The sequence below is a fragment of the Ovis aries genome, chromosome 9 (genome assembly GCF_016772045.2).
Source record: "Ovis aries strain OAR_USU_Benz2616 breed Rambouillet chromosome 9, ARS-UI_Ramb_v3.0, whole genome shotgun sequence".
In the NCBI taxonomy this organism is placed as follows: domain Eukaryota; kingdom Metazoa; phylum Chordata; class Mammalia; order Artiodactyla; family Bovidae; genus Ovis; species Ovis aries.
This window is the reverse complement of record NC_056062.1, coordinates 46580059-46599208: the sequence shown is the minus strand read 5'-3', so window position 1 is coordinate 46599208 and position 19150 is coordinate 46580059. Positions and strand designations below refer to the sequence as shown.

General features: G+C 45.4%; 1 protein-coding gene across 2 annotated transcripts in view; it reads left to right on the top strand.

Moving 5' to 3' along the window:
• The first annotated feature begins 473 nt into the window (after window positions 1–473).
• Window positions 474–19150, top strand: part of SLCO5A1 (solute carrier organic anion transporter family member 5A1) — a 159614-nt gene continuing 140937 nt past the window's right edge. For both annotated transcript variants that reach the window (XM_027973030.3, XM_027973028.3), the window contains exons 1-2: window positions 474–644; window positions 2271–3657. In XM_027973030.3, coding sequence (XP_027828831.1) covers window positions 2757–3657 — 901 coding nt within the window. In that variant the 5' untranslated portion in view covers window positions 474–644; window positions 2271–2756. The remainder of the gene's footprint in view (window positions 645–2270; window positions 3658–19150) is intronic.

Sequence of the window (19150 nt, the reverse complement as noted above, 5' to 3'; positions counted from 1 at the left end):
TCGTGCCCCAGGGCCTTTGCACATGCCTTTCCTGCTGTCTGGAAATGAAGGTCTAATGGGTTAATAATGGATATTATAATCGATATATAATAATGGTTCTTCAGTGTCACCCTGTATAGAATTCACTGTGTCGTTTTAGGCTACTTACAGGGGTATTTCCTCCACCAAACAGAGGTTTCCTCGGTCCACGGATCCTGTCCCGTTCATCTTTGGTTCCCAGAATCTACCTGCTATGGTCCCTGAGACATGGTGGGTGCCCACAGCACGTAATAAACCAACAGAATTTTCAATTTCTTTATTCCGAGTGGGCTCTCTGCGTGAGTAGCTGACTTTTCTGGAGACCGGCTCCCTGGGTTCCTCACGCTCCCCCGCCTTTCAGGTGAAAAGGCAGCCTGGTGGCTCGCCGCCTCCGGGCTGGGCTGGGCGGCTGCCCGCGCGCCTGCGCCCTCTGCCGCTCGGCTCCGGGCGCGTCTGTGCGCGTGTGTCTGTTTCCAGAGGCTGGGGTCACAGACTCATTCACTGATTTCCTCGCGGCTGGACCGAGGCTGCCTCCCCAGGAGGCTCCCAACTACTCTCGCGCCTCCAAGGTCCCTACCTCCCCTCGCTCCATCCCCAGCCAGCCAGATTGACCGGCCGACTCACGAGTGAGTAGCGGCGGCTCGCGCGACCCTCAGCTCGGTGAGCTGTGTCCGGCTGTCCTATCCTCCCGCGGGGCCGTGTGTGTGTGTATGTGTGTTTGCGCGCGCGTAGGAGATGTCCCCGGGCCCCCACGCCGGCTCCGAGAGCCGTCCGCCTGGGTCCGTGTGCCCTTCCAAGGCTCCGCTGGGGTGCGGGTGCGCTGCGGTGCGGGTGCGCGCTCCCCCGGGCGCGGGGAAGCGAGTTTTCCGGGATTCCCCGACTTTGTACGCCGCCGCCGGTGGGGTTCCCCGGGAAGGCTCCCGGGCAAGAAGGCGGCGGGGAAGCCCTGGCTCTGAGTGGCTGGCAGGCCGGGAATCTGGGAGCTGGGCTGGCCCAGTCGAGCCGAGGGAGACGCCGGAGCTGCAGCCCCTGGATCCCAAGCTCTCTGCCTTTCTCCCTTTACCCTTCCTCCTTTCTTTTCTCAGCACCATCACAAAAGCGCGTCGCATGAACACAATGCAGCGAAGTCCAGCTCTCCTCTCCCACCTGGTGCACATCACCTTCCCACCCCCCCACCCCTCGGGGGCCGGAGGAATAGAGTGGGAGTCCCGAGATAAGGGGGGAAGGCTTACCCTGGGGACACACCTGTTTTCGACTCGCGTTATATTCAAGCTGGGTGCCGGATCGCGCGAGGGCTTTCTACACAGACACGCCGGTGTATGTATGTGTGTGTGGGCGCGCGCGCACCCCGAGCCCACGCTCTCTGGGTGCGCGGGATGTAAATAGCACACCTCCCTGCCGGCCCGCGCTTGCCGAGCCGGCTCCGTGGGCTCCCAGAGCGCCGTGACAGTGCTCTCGCGTCTCATTGTTTGGCTGTGGCTTCCCCACCCCTCCGCAAAGCAAACTGATTTTCGGTTTCGCTTGACACAGCGCTCTGGGACTTGGCGTGGGCCGCAGCCTCGAACGCCCCTGGTATTTGTAATTGAATAGTTCTCCCTGGCGGCTTGGGGGGAGGGGTGTTATTTTTAGTGTTGGGAATAGAGGCAAGCACGCTGACCTTTTTGCTGCTGCCTTGGGCTTTGAATGCGTATCTGTCTCTAACGGATGGAGAAGACTGATTTGCATCCAGTCGGCGCACACGTGCCTGCACACAAGTGTGTACACACGTTTCTACACACCTCGCTTTCCCCTTTTTTTCTTTTTTAAAAATCGGGACTAGGAGTGCATCGTGCTTGTAAAGAAAAAAAAGGAAAGAAACTTTCCTTTGTTCTTTTGGGCCTCTTCTATTTTGAGTAGGAGTACCAAAAGGTTGCAATTAGTTCACTCGAATAAAAGACGCTGTCTGTGAGTCAGAGCTACCAGGTGGATAATTATTAACGTATAAAAGCAGATGCGCCGTTTAAGGCAAAAGGGGCGGGGCGGGGGCAGGTCCGCCGTAGACAATGAGGGAGGGTCTCTGCCCACCGCCCGCTGCTTATTGTTTGGGCTCTGGAGGCTGCAGCCTACAGCCTAATCCTCCTCCAGGGCTTCGTTCCTCGCTCCTCTCTAGGTCCCACTTGGGACCGTCCGAGTCCCCCAGCGCTGTCCGCCGGGGGCGCCGGGAAGCCAGCCTAAGCCGCCCTTCGCTGACCGCCCTCTCTTCTGCTTTGCAGGTTGGCACCTTTGCGCCCGAGGGTGTCGCGAGCCGAGGCGGCGAGGATCGGGCGCCTCTGGCCCAGCCGGCCCGGCGGTATGCGGCCCGGGCAGCAGCGCTAACCGCCCCCACGCTGGGCACTGGGCGTACGCGCTCCGGGCGGCAAGCGGAGCGGCAGTGGCGGAGGGGATGCGCCCAGGACGCGCCAGGATACAGCTGCGCGCTCCCAGCCCTGGGTGGACCCTAAGTTGGGCTCATCGCAGGACCGCGCGGACCCCTGCCCTCCGGGGCACGCGGCTGCGGAGCCTCGGGGCCACGACTGCGGTCAGGATGCACTGGGCACCTCCCTGCTGGTGAGGATGCCCCACAGCGCGGCTCTGCATCGCCAGCCCCGGTCCCTGGTGGGCACGACTGCCTGGGCCCGGCTTCAGCCCCTCGTGCCAGTGGATGCAAAGCTCCGGAGTCCTTGAGTGCGATCGGCTACCGAATCTGAATTCTGAGAGCCATGGACCGAGGCGGTGGGCTGGAGCCCCAGGCGGGAGAGCCACAGGAAGCGCGCGCCAGGGTAGGAGCTGTCCAAGAGAAGAGCGAACCCGAATCCTTCAGGTCCCAGAGTTTACCCGCCCTGAACAGCGCCTCCTGCCCGCCAGATCTGAGTCCCGCGAGTGAAGAAGGCTCTGAGCTCGCCCCTAGCCATCAGGAGTTGAAGTCAGACCCCTACCCGCCGGCCCCCAGCCCCTCCGCGCCGTCTACTTCGGCAGAGACGGCAGGACTGGCGGAACGTCGCCACCGGGTGGAAATCGCCAAAACCATGTCGGTGTCCTCCACTCTGGCCATGCTCCAGGGCAGAAGGTGCCTCTACGTGGTCCTCACCGATTCCCGCTGCTTCCTGGTTTGCATGTGCTTTCTAACCTTCATCCAGGCGTTGATGGTCTCCGGGTACCTGAGCAGCGTCATCACCACCATCGAAAGGCGCTACAGTCTGAAGAGCTCCGAGTCGGGGCTGCTGGTCAGTTGCTTTGACATTGGGAGCCTGGTGGTGGTGGTGTTCGTCAGCTACTTCGGCGGCCGCGGACGGCGGCCCCTGTGGCTGGCCGTGGGGGGTCTTCTCATCGCGGTGGGGGCTGCCCTCTTCGCCTTACCTCACTTCGTCTCGCCGCCCTACCAGATCCAAGAGTTGAACGCCTCCGCCTCCAACTACGGCCTGTGTCAAAACGGCAACTCCTCGGTCAAGGTGGAGCCCCCCACCTGCCTGAAGGACTCGGGTGGCAACGACCACTGGGTCTACGTGGCTTTATTCGTGTGCGCACAGATTCTCATTGGAATGGGCTCCACACCTATTTATACCCTGGGACCAACCTACCTAGATGACAATGTCAAGAAAGAAAACGCATCGTTGTACTTAGGTAAGCCTTTCCTGCCCTCTCACCTGAGCTTGGACTCAAAAATGGAAAAGAAGAACTTTCTTTCACATTTAGTTGATGGTAGATATTATAGAGAATATATGGTGTTATATAATTTATATAGGTATACTTTAAGCAGTAAGCTTCTGTTTGCTTTTTGAGCCTCCCTGTGGTGTGTTTTCAGTTCTGGAATTAAACAGTTGAGAGTTCTGTGACTTTTAAGACTCACACTTTACACTGGACTTTTCCCAAGTAATACAGACTTTCACTGTGGAGTAGTGCTTCTTTTTCTTGCTGCCTGTCTTTGGAAAAGCTCTAGTTTATCAAGTTTATTTTCTCAAAGGGCTCAGGAAGGAATAGAAGTGACTGGTGTGTGAAGTGAGGTTATTGACAGATTTCATCCACTGCTACTTCTTCTTCCTGCCTCCAACAGCAGGAAGTACCCAGACTATAGGAAACAGGCTATTGTCTCTGTATCTGTATTTCTTGCATATTGTCTGCTTCACTATTAAGAAAAAAAACTTCAGTGATATCGAATGACTAGGTTATCTTTATGCAGAAGCAACCTCACAGGTTGAAAAGTTTATCCAAAGCTGTTTTTATTGTTGGTTTGAAGACCCTCAGTTCCATGGAATTGGGAGAATAATGATTACTATTTTCTGAAAAGCAGTCGCCAGTGGACAGTGAAAGGGGACTGAAAGTGATACTCAACAAAGAGGGCTATGCTTTTTCCTCAGGACGGCTATTGTCTTTAGAGGATGTTGCAGCCCTTTGTAGTCCCCAGTAACTGGCCCAAGTAAAGTGTTTTATAATTTGTTGTTATCATGAAATGCAAGAGAAAGAAATTTTTATTCAGGCAGGGAGGAATAGTTTGCTTGTTTTTAATTTTTTACTTTTGGCCCGTGATGGGTCTTGGTTGTGGTGCATGCGGGCTTCTCATTGTGGTGGCTTCTTCTCTTGTTGGGGACACTGCAGGATCTTAGTTCCCCCACCAGGGTTTGAAACTACATTCCCTGCATTGCAAATTGGGTTCTTAACCACTGGACCACCAGGGGAGTCCCTTGCTTGTTACTTTTGCCTCCATGTTTTCTAACATTTATTATGACAAATTTTCAAACGTACAGAAAAGTTGAAATAGTAGTATAGTGAACATTAGTATATCCAACCACCTAGATTCAGTAATTGTTCATTATTGTCATGTTTGCTGTTTCAACCTGTGTGTGTTTGTGTAGAATATATATATATATATGTATATATGTATATATATTGGGTGGGAGGTTAGGACTTTTGAAAGTAATCGTGGATCCCTTTAAGCTTCAGCACGTGTCTTCTGAAAATAAGGACATTCTCTTATATAGCTCAGGAGCTTAAATACCCTATGAAAGTAACTATTCCATTGATTATCAAAGTCCAGTCCACATTCAAATCTTCATTGTCCACTCAGTGTCTCTTTTAGCTATGTATTTTTTCCAAACCACGAGCCAGTCAAGATTCATTCAATCACTGCATTTGGTTGTTTGCTTTCTTAGCGTTTGATAAACTAGAAAACTGTGTCAACTTTTTTCTGTTTCTACTATGCAGACTTTCTGAAGTGACAAGGCTAATTTGTGGAATATTTTACATTCTAGAGTTACCTGATTATTTTCTTGTGGTACACTTATCTCGTTCCTCCCTGTTCTATATTTCTTGTAAACTGAAAGTTCAGTCTAAACGTGTAATTCAGTTCAGGCAAAATGTTTTTGGCCAGACTCCTTCATAGGTCGTGGTGTGTGTTTTCTGTTAGATGCACCTGGCCATTCACTAGTGTTGTTGAGTTTAATCACTTAGTTGAGTTAGTTGATTGGCAGGTCTTCCCGCTGTAAACATATGTTTCTCTCTTTGAAAACAACCAGCAATCTTTAGAGTGACATCTTGACTCTGTAAACATCCCAACTGTTATCTTTCTGATCTCTTCCTCCATTTATTTTGAAAACTTGGGTCTCCCACCCACTTCTAGGTACCACTGACACAAATCTGCTTCATGAAAAACACAGGCAGAGCCCCACATAAACAGAGAATATATGCTGTCAGAGCCCTGAGATTTAACTTTTCTGGTAGTGGTTGCCCCCCCAAGAAGAGAGGGACTTCTCTGTTGGCTCAGATGGTAAAGAATCTGCCTGTAATGAGGGCAGACTGGGTTTGATCCCTGTGTTGGGAAGATCCTCTGGAGAAGCCAATGACAACCCACTCCAGTATTCTTGCCTGGAGAATCCCATGGACAGAGGAGCCTGGTAGGATAGTCATGGGGTCTCAAAAGGGTCGGACATGACTGAGCAACACTTTCACCAAGAAGGAAACTAGCAAGTGCATATTCAGTGCTGAGCAACTGTGCTCCTTGTGGGAAGACCGAAAAATGAGATACAAGCCCAGCATCTGAGGTGCTTTCGATGAATGAAAAAATATTTCCAGTTTAAGGTAATATCTAAAGTGACATGTGAAAGGGGAAGAAAGTCCTACAGATGGAATTTGCTCCCACCTCCCCCGACCCTCCTCCTCCTCTTCTTCATTTAGATATTGACTAATAATCATTTTTTGGGAAAACATCTTGATGCCTGCCTTCGGATACATTCTTGGTGTAACTCGTAGGAGTTCTGCTTTGTATTAAATGGATCTTGATAAAAGCTCCAGTGGTTTCAGTACCAGGAATCTTACCTGTGTTATTTCATCTAATGTTCTCAATGGCCTTAGGAGATGGGAATTGTTTCCCCCTTTTTTATGAATGAGGAAACTAAGGCCCAGAGAACTTAAGTGACTTGGTTATGTGTGTCAAACCCACACCGTCTGACCCCAGAGCCCTTGAACTTCTGAAAGCCCACTGAAACCAAAGGATGGGTCACATTCAGCAGGGTTCTGAATGGTGTAGAAGGATGCAGAACTGGCTTAACGTCCTCAAGACATAATCAAAACAAGACCATTCTTTAGACCTTTAAAGCAGTTTTTACAGGTTACCTCCATGCAAATTTAAATCAGGGAGACTGCTATCTTCTTACCCGGTACCTCAGAATCCGCCTGTAATGTGGGAGACCTGGGTTCAGTCCCTGGGTTGGGAAGATCTCCTGGAGAAGGGCATGGCAGCCCACTCCAGTATTCTTGTCTGGAGAATCCCCATGGACAGAGGAACCCCCATGGCGGGCTACAGTTCATGGGGTCACAAAGAGTCGGACACGACTGAGCGGCTAAGCATACACACTATCTTCTTAGCACGTGAGCAGCATTAACCTGTTATGACATGGAATTTTTCCTGTTAATAATAAATAACTAGGTGTATATTGTTGTGATTTTCTGCAAAACTGTTCTTCCATATTACCTTGTCCACTCCCTACCCATTTCTTAACTTTTTGGTCAGTCTTTCTAACTGATAACAACTGCAGAATAAGGGGCGAGGAAATAAAAGCAGGTAGCAGGTTAGTAATTGAAGCTGGGACCAAAATCTGAATTAAGTAGAAATCATTGAAATGGAATGTCGATATATACCTTAATTTTTTGAAAGTTTTGGCATTAACATACTGGCAGCTTTCCATGTAGAAGTGATGTGGTTGTAGACGTGACCCAGCAATCTTTACACACATTTAGTGCCCGAACTCCTCCTGCAAGGAGAAAGGTTTAGTGTCGACCTGGAGCATACAGAAAACTTTGCAGGTAGGAAGAAGTAAGGCTAGCAACTGCATCATGATTTGCGATTGGATCTTTTTTTTTTTTTTTTTTTGCGATTGGATCTTAAGGAGAGAGAAAATGTGACCTTTGGCAAGGCGCAAAATTCATGAATCAAACAGGGAAACAAGAAAGAATGACTAACCAGGTAGGAAAAGGGGGAGAAAAAAGGATGCTTTTCTAAAATAGAAAGCCACAATTCCAACTGAATGATTTTCAGGATAGGTGATGATGGGCCGTGGGCCGGCCATTGGCCAGGCGGTGTGAGGGCAGCCAGTCCACCTCCCTGGCGTGTCGGCTGTCACTTCAGACCACAGACGAGGGTCAGAGTCTACACAGTGCCTTAGAAAGAGCAGACCAGGAGGCAGCTGACTTATATTTCAGCCTGGCTCTACCAAACTAAAATACAGTTTGGTCAGGAGACTTTAGACAAATTCCTTAACTTTTCCAGCTTCTGTTTGCACTTAGGGCTTATTTCATTTGTTTCCTGCATGGTGATTTTTTTAAAAAATTTATTTATTGTTGACTGAAGGATAATTGCTTTACCATATTGTGTTGTTTTCTGTCATACATCAACATGAATCAGCATAGGTATACATATGTCCCCTCTCTCTTGAACCTCCCTCCCACTTTCCACCCCATCTCCCCCCTTCTCATTTGTCACAGAGCCCGGTTTGAGTTCCCTGAGTCATACAGCAGTTCCCACTGCTATCTGTGTTACAGATGGTAGTGTATACATTTCCATGCTACTCTCTCCATTCATTTTACCCTCTCCTTCCCCCTCTGCTCTGCACTGTGATATTAAAAAAAAAATGTTTTATTGACAAAGGTCTTTCCTTTTATTAAAAAGAAATTATTTCTTTCTTTATTTTTGGCTGTTCTGGGTCTTTGTTGTTAAGTGCAGGCTTTCTCTAGTTGGGATGATGAGGGGGCTACTCTCTAGTTGTGGTGTGTGAGCTTCTCATTGTGGTGACTTCTCTTTGCAGAGCACGGACTCGAGGGCTTGCGGGCTTAGTAACTGAGGCACGTGGGCTCAGTAGTTGTTGTGTTAGGACCTAGTTGCCCTGCAGCATGTGGGATCTTCCGGGTAAGAATCCACCATACTACCAGGGAAGCCCCCTCACTGTGATATTTTGAGGACCAAATGGGATTATATGTGCAAGCACTGTGCCAGCAGCACTGCAGTGTGTTAGAGCTGAATTCAAACTCATCCTAAAGAGTGAGCAGAGTGAGGAGCAGGAGATAGTCTACTCCGTTTGTGTCTGAAAGTGTTTAAACATATCTCTTTATAATTGGGAAGAAGGAAAAAACCATTATGTAGGAAATGAGAACACCGAGAAATCACTCCTTATACATTGTACAAGACAATCCTTCTCTTTCTTTTCTTTCTTTTTTTACATTTTGAATATTTAAAAAATATTCAAAATATGTAGAATATTGGCTTTATTCTTTATGTTGTACAATATATCCTTCTAGTTTATTTTACACATAATAGTTTGCACCTCTCAATCCCCTACCCCGTTATTGTCCCCTCCCCACTGGTCACCACTAATTTGTTCTTTATATCTTGTGAGTCTGTTACTTTTTTTTCTGTTATAATCACTGGTTTGTTACATTTTTAAGATTTCCCATGATACGTGACATCATACAATATTTGTCTTTCTTTGTCGGACTTATTTCACTTAGCATAATACCTACCCTGGTGGGTCAGACTGTAAAGAATCTGCCTACAATGCAGGAGACCCAGGTTCTACCCCTGGGTTGGGGAGATCCCCTGGGGAAGGAAATGGCAACCCACTTCAGTACTTATGCCTGGAGAACTCCATGGACAGAGGAGCCTAGCGGGCTGCCATCCATGGAATTGGAAAGAGTTGGACACGACTGAACAATTTTCAGTTGGAGGATGGACCTCCAAGTCCATCCATGTTGTTGAAAATGGTGAAGTTTTTTCTTTCTATGGCTGAGTAATATTCCATTGTATGTGTGTACCGCATCTTCTTTATCCATTCATCTGTTACTGGGCACTTACATTGCTTCCATACCTTGGCAGTTATAAATAATGCAGCTATGAACATTGAGGTACATGTATCTTTCTTAATTAGTGCTTTTGTTTCTTTTGGATATATACCCAGGAGTGGAACTGCTGGATCATAAGGAAGCTCTATTTTTAGTTTTTTGAGAAACCTCTATACTGTTTTCCACAATGTCTGTACCAATTTACATTCCCACCAACAGCATAGGAGGGTTCTCTTTCCTCTGTACAGGAAAATCTTGATCAGTGTTTGGAAAATATATTCTGATTAGTTGCATTTTCTGAAGCTCCAAGGTTTTACTGCCAGAACTTTCTGCTTGGCAACCTTTGACGACTATCCCTCTTTAACATATGAACATTTATGTAATGTATATTTGTGCTTACTATAATGTAACAAAAGCTCCTTTGAAGTCTGAAAGTCTGTGGTGTCCCAAGTTCACCACTGTGTGTCTTCATTGTCCACCTTGACTGTACAGGATGTTGTTGAGAAAGAACTGAAAGTGAAAGTGAAGTCGCTCAGTTGTGTCTGACTCTTTGTGACCCTATGGACTGTAGCCCACCAGTCTCCTCCATGCATGGGATTTTGCAGGCAAGAATACTGGAGTGGGTTGCCATTTTCTCCAGGGATCTTCCTGACCCAGGAATGGAACTCTGGTCTCCCTCATTGCAGGCAGACTCTTTACCCTCTAAGCCATCAGGAAATCCTGACAAGCAAGAACTGGTTCCAAATTTGGTTCCAAATTGTGAATAAATTTAAAAAATCAGAAGTATTAATAATTTTATTATTTTAAAATACATTTTTTTCCCTTTAGCCACAGACTTTATTGTTTGAATATTTGCAGCTGTCATTCTATATACAAATTTTAATTTCTTCCAGAACTCTATATTCCATATTTCTAGGTCACTTCACTTTCCATTTTCTGCCACATTTCCATCAAGAAGTATTTCCCCAAATCACAGTCTGCCTGGTTGTATGTTGTTGTTGTTCAGTTGCTAAGTTGTATTCGACTCTCTGTGATGCCATGGACTGTAGCCTACCAGGCTCTTCTGTCCATGAGATTTCCCAGGCAAATACATTCTTGATGCTTCTTCTTCTTTTTTTTTGACATTTATTTAGTCTTTTAAAAGTAAAATGAGCTTGAAATTAATTGAATTCTATTTCATCAAGATTTTAGAGTTGAATAAACATATATATGTGTGTTTATGACTGTCTCTCTCTCTCTGTCTATCTGGCATAGATTGCTCTTTCTGAGTATGAAAACCCTTAAAGCTATCTTTTTAAAATATGTAATTAGAAAAAAGAAAAGGAGTTGCTTCTTCAAAACATTGTCTAGAAAATCTTCATCTGTTTTTTAGTGGTGTTTTATTAGAACAGTCATGTCTCTATATAAGATTTTATTTATAGTCATAAAAACAATGAAAGATACACATACATATCTTTCAACTCAGTGTTCCTTAGAAATATATAACCAAATGTATCTGTTCTTTGCTAGTTAGGGAGTTATTCATCATGAACAATAGGCCAGCTCGGGTAGGTGGTCAAGGGCCATCGAGCCTTCCCTGGTGCCAACTTCCTCTCTCTGCCTGCCCAGCCCTTGTTAGCAGAGGCTGTTGCACCTCGGGCATCCCACCTGTCCCCTAGAGAAGGAGAATGTGGAGGAGGCGGTGTCCATTTACTCTTGAGGATGTCCCATTGGCCAGAATGGAGTACCTGGCCTCTCCTAGCTAATAGGATTTTGGGGAAGGCAGGCTTTGGATTTTCCAGCCTGTGTGGGAGAGGAAGGCAGGTAAGATGAGAGTGGCAAGAGTACTGAGTGACCTCTAGTTACATCTCCCATACTGTTCACAGCTCCCTTCTGCCTTGGTAGCCAGAGATTTCAGGCCTTTCCCCCTCCATCACTATATTTTTATTTATTTATTAAAAAATAATTTTATTTATTTATGATTTGGCTGCACTGGGTCTTAGTTGTGGCACATGGGATCTAGTTCCCTGACCAGGTATTGAACCCTGGCCCCCTTCATTGGGAGCTTGGAGTCTTAGCCACTGGACCACCACTATATTTTAAATAATATATATTTTTTAAATTTATTTTTTGGCTGCACTGCTCAGCATGTAGGATCTTAGTTCCCCAGCCAGGGGTTGAACCCCTGTCCTCTGCATCTCTGCACTGGAAGCGGGGATATCTTAACCACTGGACTACCAAGGAAGTCCCTGACCCTTTTATATATTATTATTTTTTGGCTGTGCCATGAGGCATGTGGGATCTTGGTTCCCCAACCAGGGACCAAACCTGTACCCCCTGCATGGGAGGCTCAGAGTCTTAACCACTAGACCTCCAGGTAAGTCCCTCTGCTGATCACTATTAATAACCTCTCTTAAGTGTCTCATAGCATGAGCTTTCCAGATCTTTTTGTTGGGATTTTGAAAGGACATAATAAATAGCACCTTTCCCCTTCACTTGAGTTTTGAGCTAATTGAGAAATAAGGAGTAAAAACATGGGAGCCATAGAATCGTGAAAGTGACGTTGAAAATGTAGTTCATATCTTTGTGCACACAGGCTTTTTCATAATCCCACCATTACACAGACATACCCAACCAGCTACCAGTAATGCTGACCCTCATCCACATGGCACTCCTGGGTCTCCCCATGTGAGTGGGGGGACCAGGAAGGGGTGGTATAGACGAGTCTTGTGCCCACAGGTAGCAGGGTGGAATTTTTACTCCCTGTGTGCAAACTCACTCCCAAGAGATAAAGAAAAGGAGATGATCTGAGCACCCCCAGTTTATTTTCAAATTCATCCGTCACGTTAATCCCCTGCTGCTTTCCCGGGGAGGAGCAGTGATGGGGGAGTCTGGTGAGCCAACAGAGTAAAGATCATGTGAACACACAGTCTAAGACTTCGAACTGGGTATTTGTTCTGCTTTAATTTTGCTCATCTTGTTTACAATGTGTTCATCTTTGTAAGCCACACACAATCCCTTGGGGAAGTAGGCTCTGTACAGATCATGAATAAATAAAAAAATAATCTCCACTGGAAGCTAATACGAGGGAGAGGGATTTGAGGCAATGATCCGGAACGCCTGGAGGAGGAATTACTGGGATGGATGCAGTGCAGAGCTGTGAGCACAGCTGGGCATCGGTGGCTGTGGCAGCTCCTGGCTAGGGTGTTGGTGAGTTTCATGTATACTTGGGGCAGTTCATTTTTGGGTACATCTTCTGCACCCTGGCAGTTCCTGAATTTACATCAGCTGCCTGGTGGCTACCTTTGGCCTCTTAAGAAAAATTAGTCGTCTAAGATGCTGATAAACTTCAGATTTTACCTGAAAAGCAGAAAGGTTTCCTGCATCACTGAGGAAAAGGTGGTGGGTGCACCTTGATTTAATTCAGCCCACTTGCCAACAGCAGAGAACAGTCTTTGTAGTAGTATTCATGATCCATCCTTCACATTGCTATGAATTCTTTTATCTCTGTCCTTCTGAAACTTTAAGGTGTGTGTGTGAATCACCATTGTGTCTTTTCAAATGCAGATTCTGCTTCTGAAAGTCTGGGGTGGGACCTGTGACCCTCATTTTTAACATGCTGCCAGGTGAGGTCAGTGCAGCTGGTCCAGGGGCCCTGTTTTGAGCAACAAGGGTCTAAAGACCACAGATCTTTGACTCTTTTCACAAGTGAAGGGTCTCCCTCTGGGCTTGGGGTTGGAGCCACTGTTGCTCCAAATGCTGCTGGTTGAACTTCTATTTTATCAGAAAGAACCCTACCTTCTCTTACTGCATTTGTAAAAGCAAAATGTCAGTTTGGGGTGTTTCATAAGTTGTGGCTACTTTTTTGAATTCCATCGTGATCACTGCTGAGTCCACTGAGAGAGTGGCTTGGGACAAAAGATGTTCATTTTTCTATTAATTTTCTTTTCTTCTTACCACCCTGGAGACTCAGGGTGGACAGGCTTCTCCGTGTCAGTGGAACTCTGCTTGTCAGAGGCAAGTGTGAGCTCTACAAACCCAGGTGAGCTCACTTTATAAGGCCCTTTGGTAGGGGAAAAGCAAACAAACCAACACACTTGGCTCTGCTTTTTAAACCATCTAGAAATTTTAGCAGTGAATTGGGAGTTTGGTGACCGACAGATACAAGACCTGGGTATTTTGGAGATGGTTTTGGAGGCTGGAGGTCAGCAATTTGCCAAAGGTGATCAGGCAGAAAAGGGGTGGGCTGAACTGGCTGGCTGACTTTTCTCCTGCAGTGATAGACAAGCCAGAATGTGTCCTAGAGATAATCTCATTCAGGCTCATTTGTAAAAACTGATCATTTGACACATGAGGGAACCTGGACTCCAAAAGAAGAAGGGATCTGTGCTGTGGAAAACTCTGTGGAATTTCTTCAAAAAATTAAAAATATGACCCACTCCTTTTTAAAAATTATCTCATTTTTGGCTGTGCTAATTCTTCGTTACTATGCAAGGGCTCTCCTCTAGTTGCGGGGCATTGCGTTGTGCGGGCGTCTCATTGTGATGGCTTCTCTTGTGCTTCCCAGGCTCTAGAGTGCAGGCTCAGTAGTTGTGGTACATGGGTTTAGTTGTCCTGCAGCATGTGGGATCTTCCTGGACCAGGCATCAAACTGGCGACCCCTGCACTGCAGGGTGGGTTCTTAACCACTGGACTACCAGGGAAGCCCCTACTATCTACTTCTGGGTATATAGCCACAAGAATGGAAAGCAGGATCTTGAAGAGATATTTGCACACCCACTTTCATAGCAGCATTATTCACCATAGCCAAGAAGTGGAAGCAGCTCAAATGTCCATTAGATGGATGAATGGACAAAAAATGTCTTATATACGTATAATGGGATGTTATTCAGCCTTGAAAAGGAAATGCTGACACGTTGAGAACATCTGTTAAGTGAGATAAGACAGTCCCCCAAAGACAAATACTGTATAATTTGACTTTTGTGAGGCATCTAAAGGGCTTCCCAGGGGGCACTAGTGGTAAAGAATCTGCTCGCCAACACAGGAGACAGAAAAGACACAGGTTTGATTCCTGGGTCAGGAAGATCCCCTGGAGAAGGAAATGGCGACCCACTCCAGTATTCTTGCCTGGAGAATCCCATGGACAGAAGAGCCTGCAGGTTACAGTCTATGGAGTCGCACAGAGGCAGACATGATTGAGCAAAGAGCGTGATGATGAAGCATCTAAAATAGTCAGATTCACAGAGACGGAAAGGAGAATCTCAGATTCACAGAGACAGAAAGGAGAATCTCAGATTCACAGAGACAGAAAGGAGAATCTCAGATTCACAGAGACGGAAAGGAGAATGGAGGGGGTTCTGAGGAGAGGGACGGGGAGCTAGTATTTAATGGGTATAGCATTTCAGTTTTGCATGATGGAAAGTTCCAGCAGTCTGTTGCGCAGCAACCTGAATATACTTAACACTACTGAACTGTACACTTAAAATTAGTTATGATGGTTAAAAAAAATAAAACATGCAGAGATTTGCCCAGATCATTCAGCCAACTTGTTTTGAGTCTGAACTGATTTACAGATTATAAACTAGTCTGTATAAAAAAATCATTACCAAGTAAATGAAAATTTGGAGAAGTCCACGTCTTTGGAGGATGAGTTAGTTCTCCCCGGCCTATGCCGTGTTCTAGCACACGTAGGTTGATGTGTGTCTGTATTTCAACTATGGGAGTTTTTTTTTCAAGGGTGTGGGAATTTCAAGCCATTCCTGTGGGCATCATTTTATTTTTCCTTTAGCCACTGACTTTATTGTTTGGATATTTGCAACTATTATTCTCTACACAAGTGTTAATTTCTTACAAGACTCTGTATTCCATATTGCTAGGTCACTTCACTCTCCATTTTATGCCACGTATCCAACAAGAAGTATTTCCCCAAATCAATCTGCTTGATTGTGTGTTGTTGTTCAGTTACGAAGTTGTGTTCGACTCTTTGCGATACCTGCCAGCCTCATCTGCCCATGGGATTTCCCAGGCAAGAATACTATAGTGGAATGTGGCCATCATTTTAGAAAGAAGGAATAGAGATTCTGGAAAAGAGAAGGAGGTAAGGTGAATTTTAGAGTAGACATTTTAGGCATGAAGCCTTCGGAGAGAAATGAAGGTGATGGAACATATCTGGGTGTTTAGATTGTTCTCTTGGGCTTCTCTGGTGGCTCAGCAGTAAAGAATCCACCTGCAATGCAGGAACTGCAGGAGATTCAGATTTGATCCCTGGGTAGGGAAGACTCCCTGGAGGAGGGCATAGCAACCCACTCCAGTATTCTTAACTGGGAAATCTCAGGGACAGAGGAGCCTGGTGGGCTACAGTCTATAGAGTTGGACACGGCTGAAGTGACTTAGCGCGCAGGCACTTGTGTCTTTTGGGGAAAATATTCAGAAATTGAGGCTTGGGTCCGTGCCGTCGTATTCTGGGTCCTGCTGGAGCTGGTGCTCTCATCTTCCTGGTCTTGAGAAAAATGGAGATTTCACCGCTGTCTGGTCCTCCTCCTCTGGGATCATTCTCGGCATCCAGGTGTTACATGCTCTGAATTCAGCTCCCATGGAAAGCTGCATAGGTTATAGGCCCTTCTGAAACAGTGGTTTTCAACTTGAGGTGATTCCTCTTAACTCCTGGTGGACACATCTGTTAGTGTCTGGAGTCAGTTTTGATGGTCACAATTTGGAGGAGGCCTAGTGGCATTTAGTGATATCTTGGCCCATGTTGCTGCTGAACTTCTTATAGTGCACAGGACAGATCCCTCGACAAGGAATTACCCTAAAAAGAATGGTCACTAGTGATGCTCTAAACTTTTTTCATCTTAAGCATTCAAGTTATAATATTATGTTATTTTGTGTTTCTTTTATCTTGGGACTGGAAGTAGAAATCTCCAGGTCATTGAATTAGAAAACACTGAAGGGATGGAGGAGACTCAGGGAAGACACGTCTTTGTAAATAGGAAGGCCTTTTAGCAAACAGGGATTCCCTGGTGGCTCAGACAGTAAAGAGTCTGCCTGCAATGCAGGAGACCCAGGTTTGATCCCTGAGTTGGGAAGATCCCCTGGAGAAGGAAATGGCCACCCACTCCAGGAATCTTGCCTGGAAAGTCCCATGGACGTAGGAGCCTGGTAGGCTACAGTCCATGGGGTCGCAGAGTCGGACATGACTGAGTGACTTCACTTTCTAGCAAACAAGAGATGGGAAATACATTGCTACATCATTACCCAGTAGATAGCATAGTATCTGTGCTATATTTTATATTAGATCATGGGAGATACTATTGTTATTTAAAATGTCATTAAGTTGTGTCTGACTCTTGTGAGCCCTCCAGGCTCCTCTATCCTTGGGATTTCCCAAGCAAGAATACTGGAGTGGGTTGGCATTTCCTTCTCCAGGGGATCTTTCCAGCTCAGGGATCAAACCTAAATCCTGCATTGCCAGATGGATTCTTTACCACTGAACCACCTGGGAAACCTGGGAGATACTAAAGTGTGGCATAACAGATTATTTTTAGTGAGTGTAGAAACATGAAAGGGTTCATGGTTTTTATTGTGACTTTACTTCCCGTCAGTTTAAAAGTTTTTTTCCATTTGGTTGCACCCACTGGCTTTTGTGATCTTAGTTCCCCCCGAATGGGGATTGAACCTGAGCCACAGCAGTGAAAGCTGGCAGTCCTAACCACTGGAGTATCGGGGGATTCCCTAAAAGTTTTTACCCGTATAGGTTTTCTGCACACAGTTTTGGAGTTGAGACTATTGTAACCTTTGAGGTGGAAATGATGTGTGTGTGTGTGAGCATGTATGTACTAAGGGGGTTGATATGTCATTTCCCCCTCTATCTGAGGTCTGTTCCAAAGGATGGTGGATTTAGTAAAAGAAAAACATTGACATGGGGAATTCTGGAAGACTCTAAAGCAATTAATCAGCATTTAAAAGCAGAGCTCACCAGCTGAATAATTAGATGTCACGAGGAGATGTAGGGTAGATTTAATGAGGGATTTAAGACCTAAAATTTCTCTGAAAAATAAATGAGAGCTTAATTAACTAAAAAGAAAAAAGCTTTGGTATGGTTTCATAGATGGGATCTAACAAGAGCTATTTTTGAATGTTTAAGGATGGCAGGCATTGTGTTAAATGCATTATCATCTTATTTTATCCTCAAAACAAGTCTATGTGGCAGGTGCAATTTTTCACCTTTTTTATTGTGAGTTTAAAAACACATAACATTAAAATTACTATCAACCTTTTTAAAGTGTACAATTTAGTAGTGTTAAATATATTCCCATTGTGCAGCAGATCTCTAATTCTTTTTCATTTTATAATATTGAAATTGCGTACCCACTAAACACTAATTTCCCTTCTCTTTAGCCCTTGGCAACCACCTTTCTACTTTTTGTTTTTATGGTTTTGACTAGTTTAGCTATTACATCATTTACTTACACACTGTTTCTCCTTTTGTAACAAGCTTAATTCACTCAACATAATGTCCCTGAGGTTTATCCATGTTGTAGTATATGACAGAATTGCCTTATTTTTTCAGGGCTGCATAATATTCCATTATATGTGGATACCATGTTAAAAAAAATACTTGTTGATGGACACTTGGGCTGCTTCTACTTCTTGGCTATTGTGAATAATGCTGCTATGAATGTGAGTGTGCAAATATCTCTTTGAGATCCTTATTTAAATACTTTTGGGTATATACCTAAAAGGGAGATTGCTGGATCATTTAGTAGCTCTGCTTTTCACTTTTTGAGGAACTTCCATACCTTCTTCTGTAGTGGCTACACCTTTTCATGTTCCCACCAATAGTGTATAAGTGTTTGAACTTCTCTGCTTCCCCACCAGTACTTGTTATTTTGTGTCCTTTTGATAGTGGCCATCCTTAAGGGTATGAGATGTTATCTCATTATAGTTTTGATTTGCATTTCTCTAATGATTAGTAATGTTGAACATCTTTTTATGCCAAAGCCTTTGACTGTGTGGATCACAGTAAACTTGGAAAATTCTGAAAGAGATGGGAATATCAGACCACCTGACCTGCCTCTTGAGAAGCCTATATGCAGGTCAGGAAGCAACAGTTAGAACTGGACATGGAACAACAGACTGGTTCCAAATAGGAAAAGGAGTACGCCAAGCCTGTATATTGTCACCCTGCTTATTTAACTTATATGCAGAGTACATCATGAGAAACCCTGGGCTGGAAGAAGCTCAAGCTGGAATCAAGATTGCCAGGAGAAATATCAATAACCTCAGATGTGCAGATGACACCACCCTTATGGCAGAAAGTGAAGAGGAACTCAAAAACCTCTTGATGAAAGTGAAAGAGGAGAGTGAAAAAGTTGGCTGAAAACTCAACATTCAGAAAATGAAGATCATGGCATCTGGTCCCATCACTTCATGGCAAATAGATAGGGAAACAGTAGAAACAGTGTCAGATTTTTTTTGGGGGGGTGCTCCAAAATCACTTCAGATGGTGACTGCAGCCATGAAATTATAAGACTCGTACTCCTTAGAAGGAAATTTATGACCAACCTAGATAGCATATTAAAAAGCAGAGACATTACTTTGCCGACTAAGGTCCGTCTAGTCAAGGCTATGGTTTTTCCTGTGGTCATGTATGGATGTGAGAGTTGGACTGTGAAGAAGGCTGAGCGCCGAAGAATTGATGCTTTTGAAGTGTGGTGTTGGAGAAGACTCTTGAGAGTCCCTTGGACTGCAAGGAGATCCAACCAGTCCATCCTAAAGGAGATCAGTCCTGGGTGTTCATTGGAAGGACTGA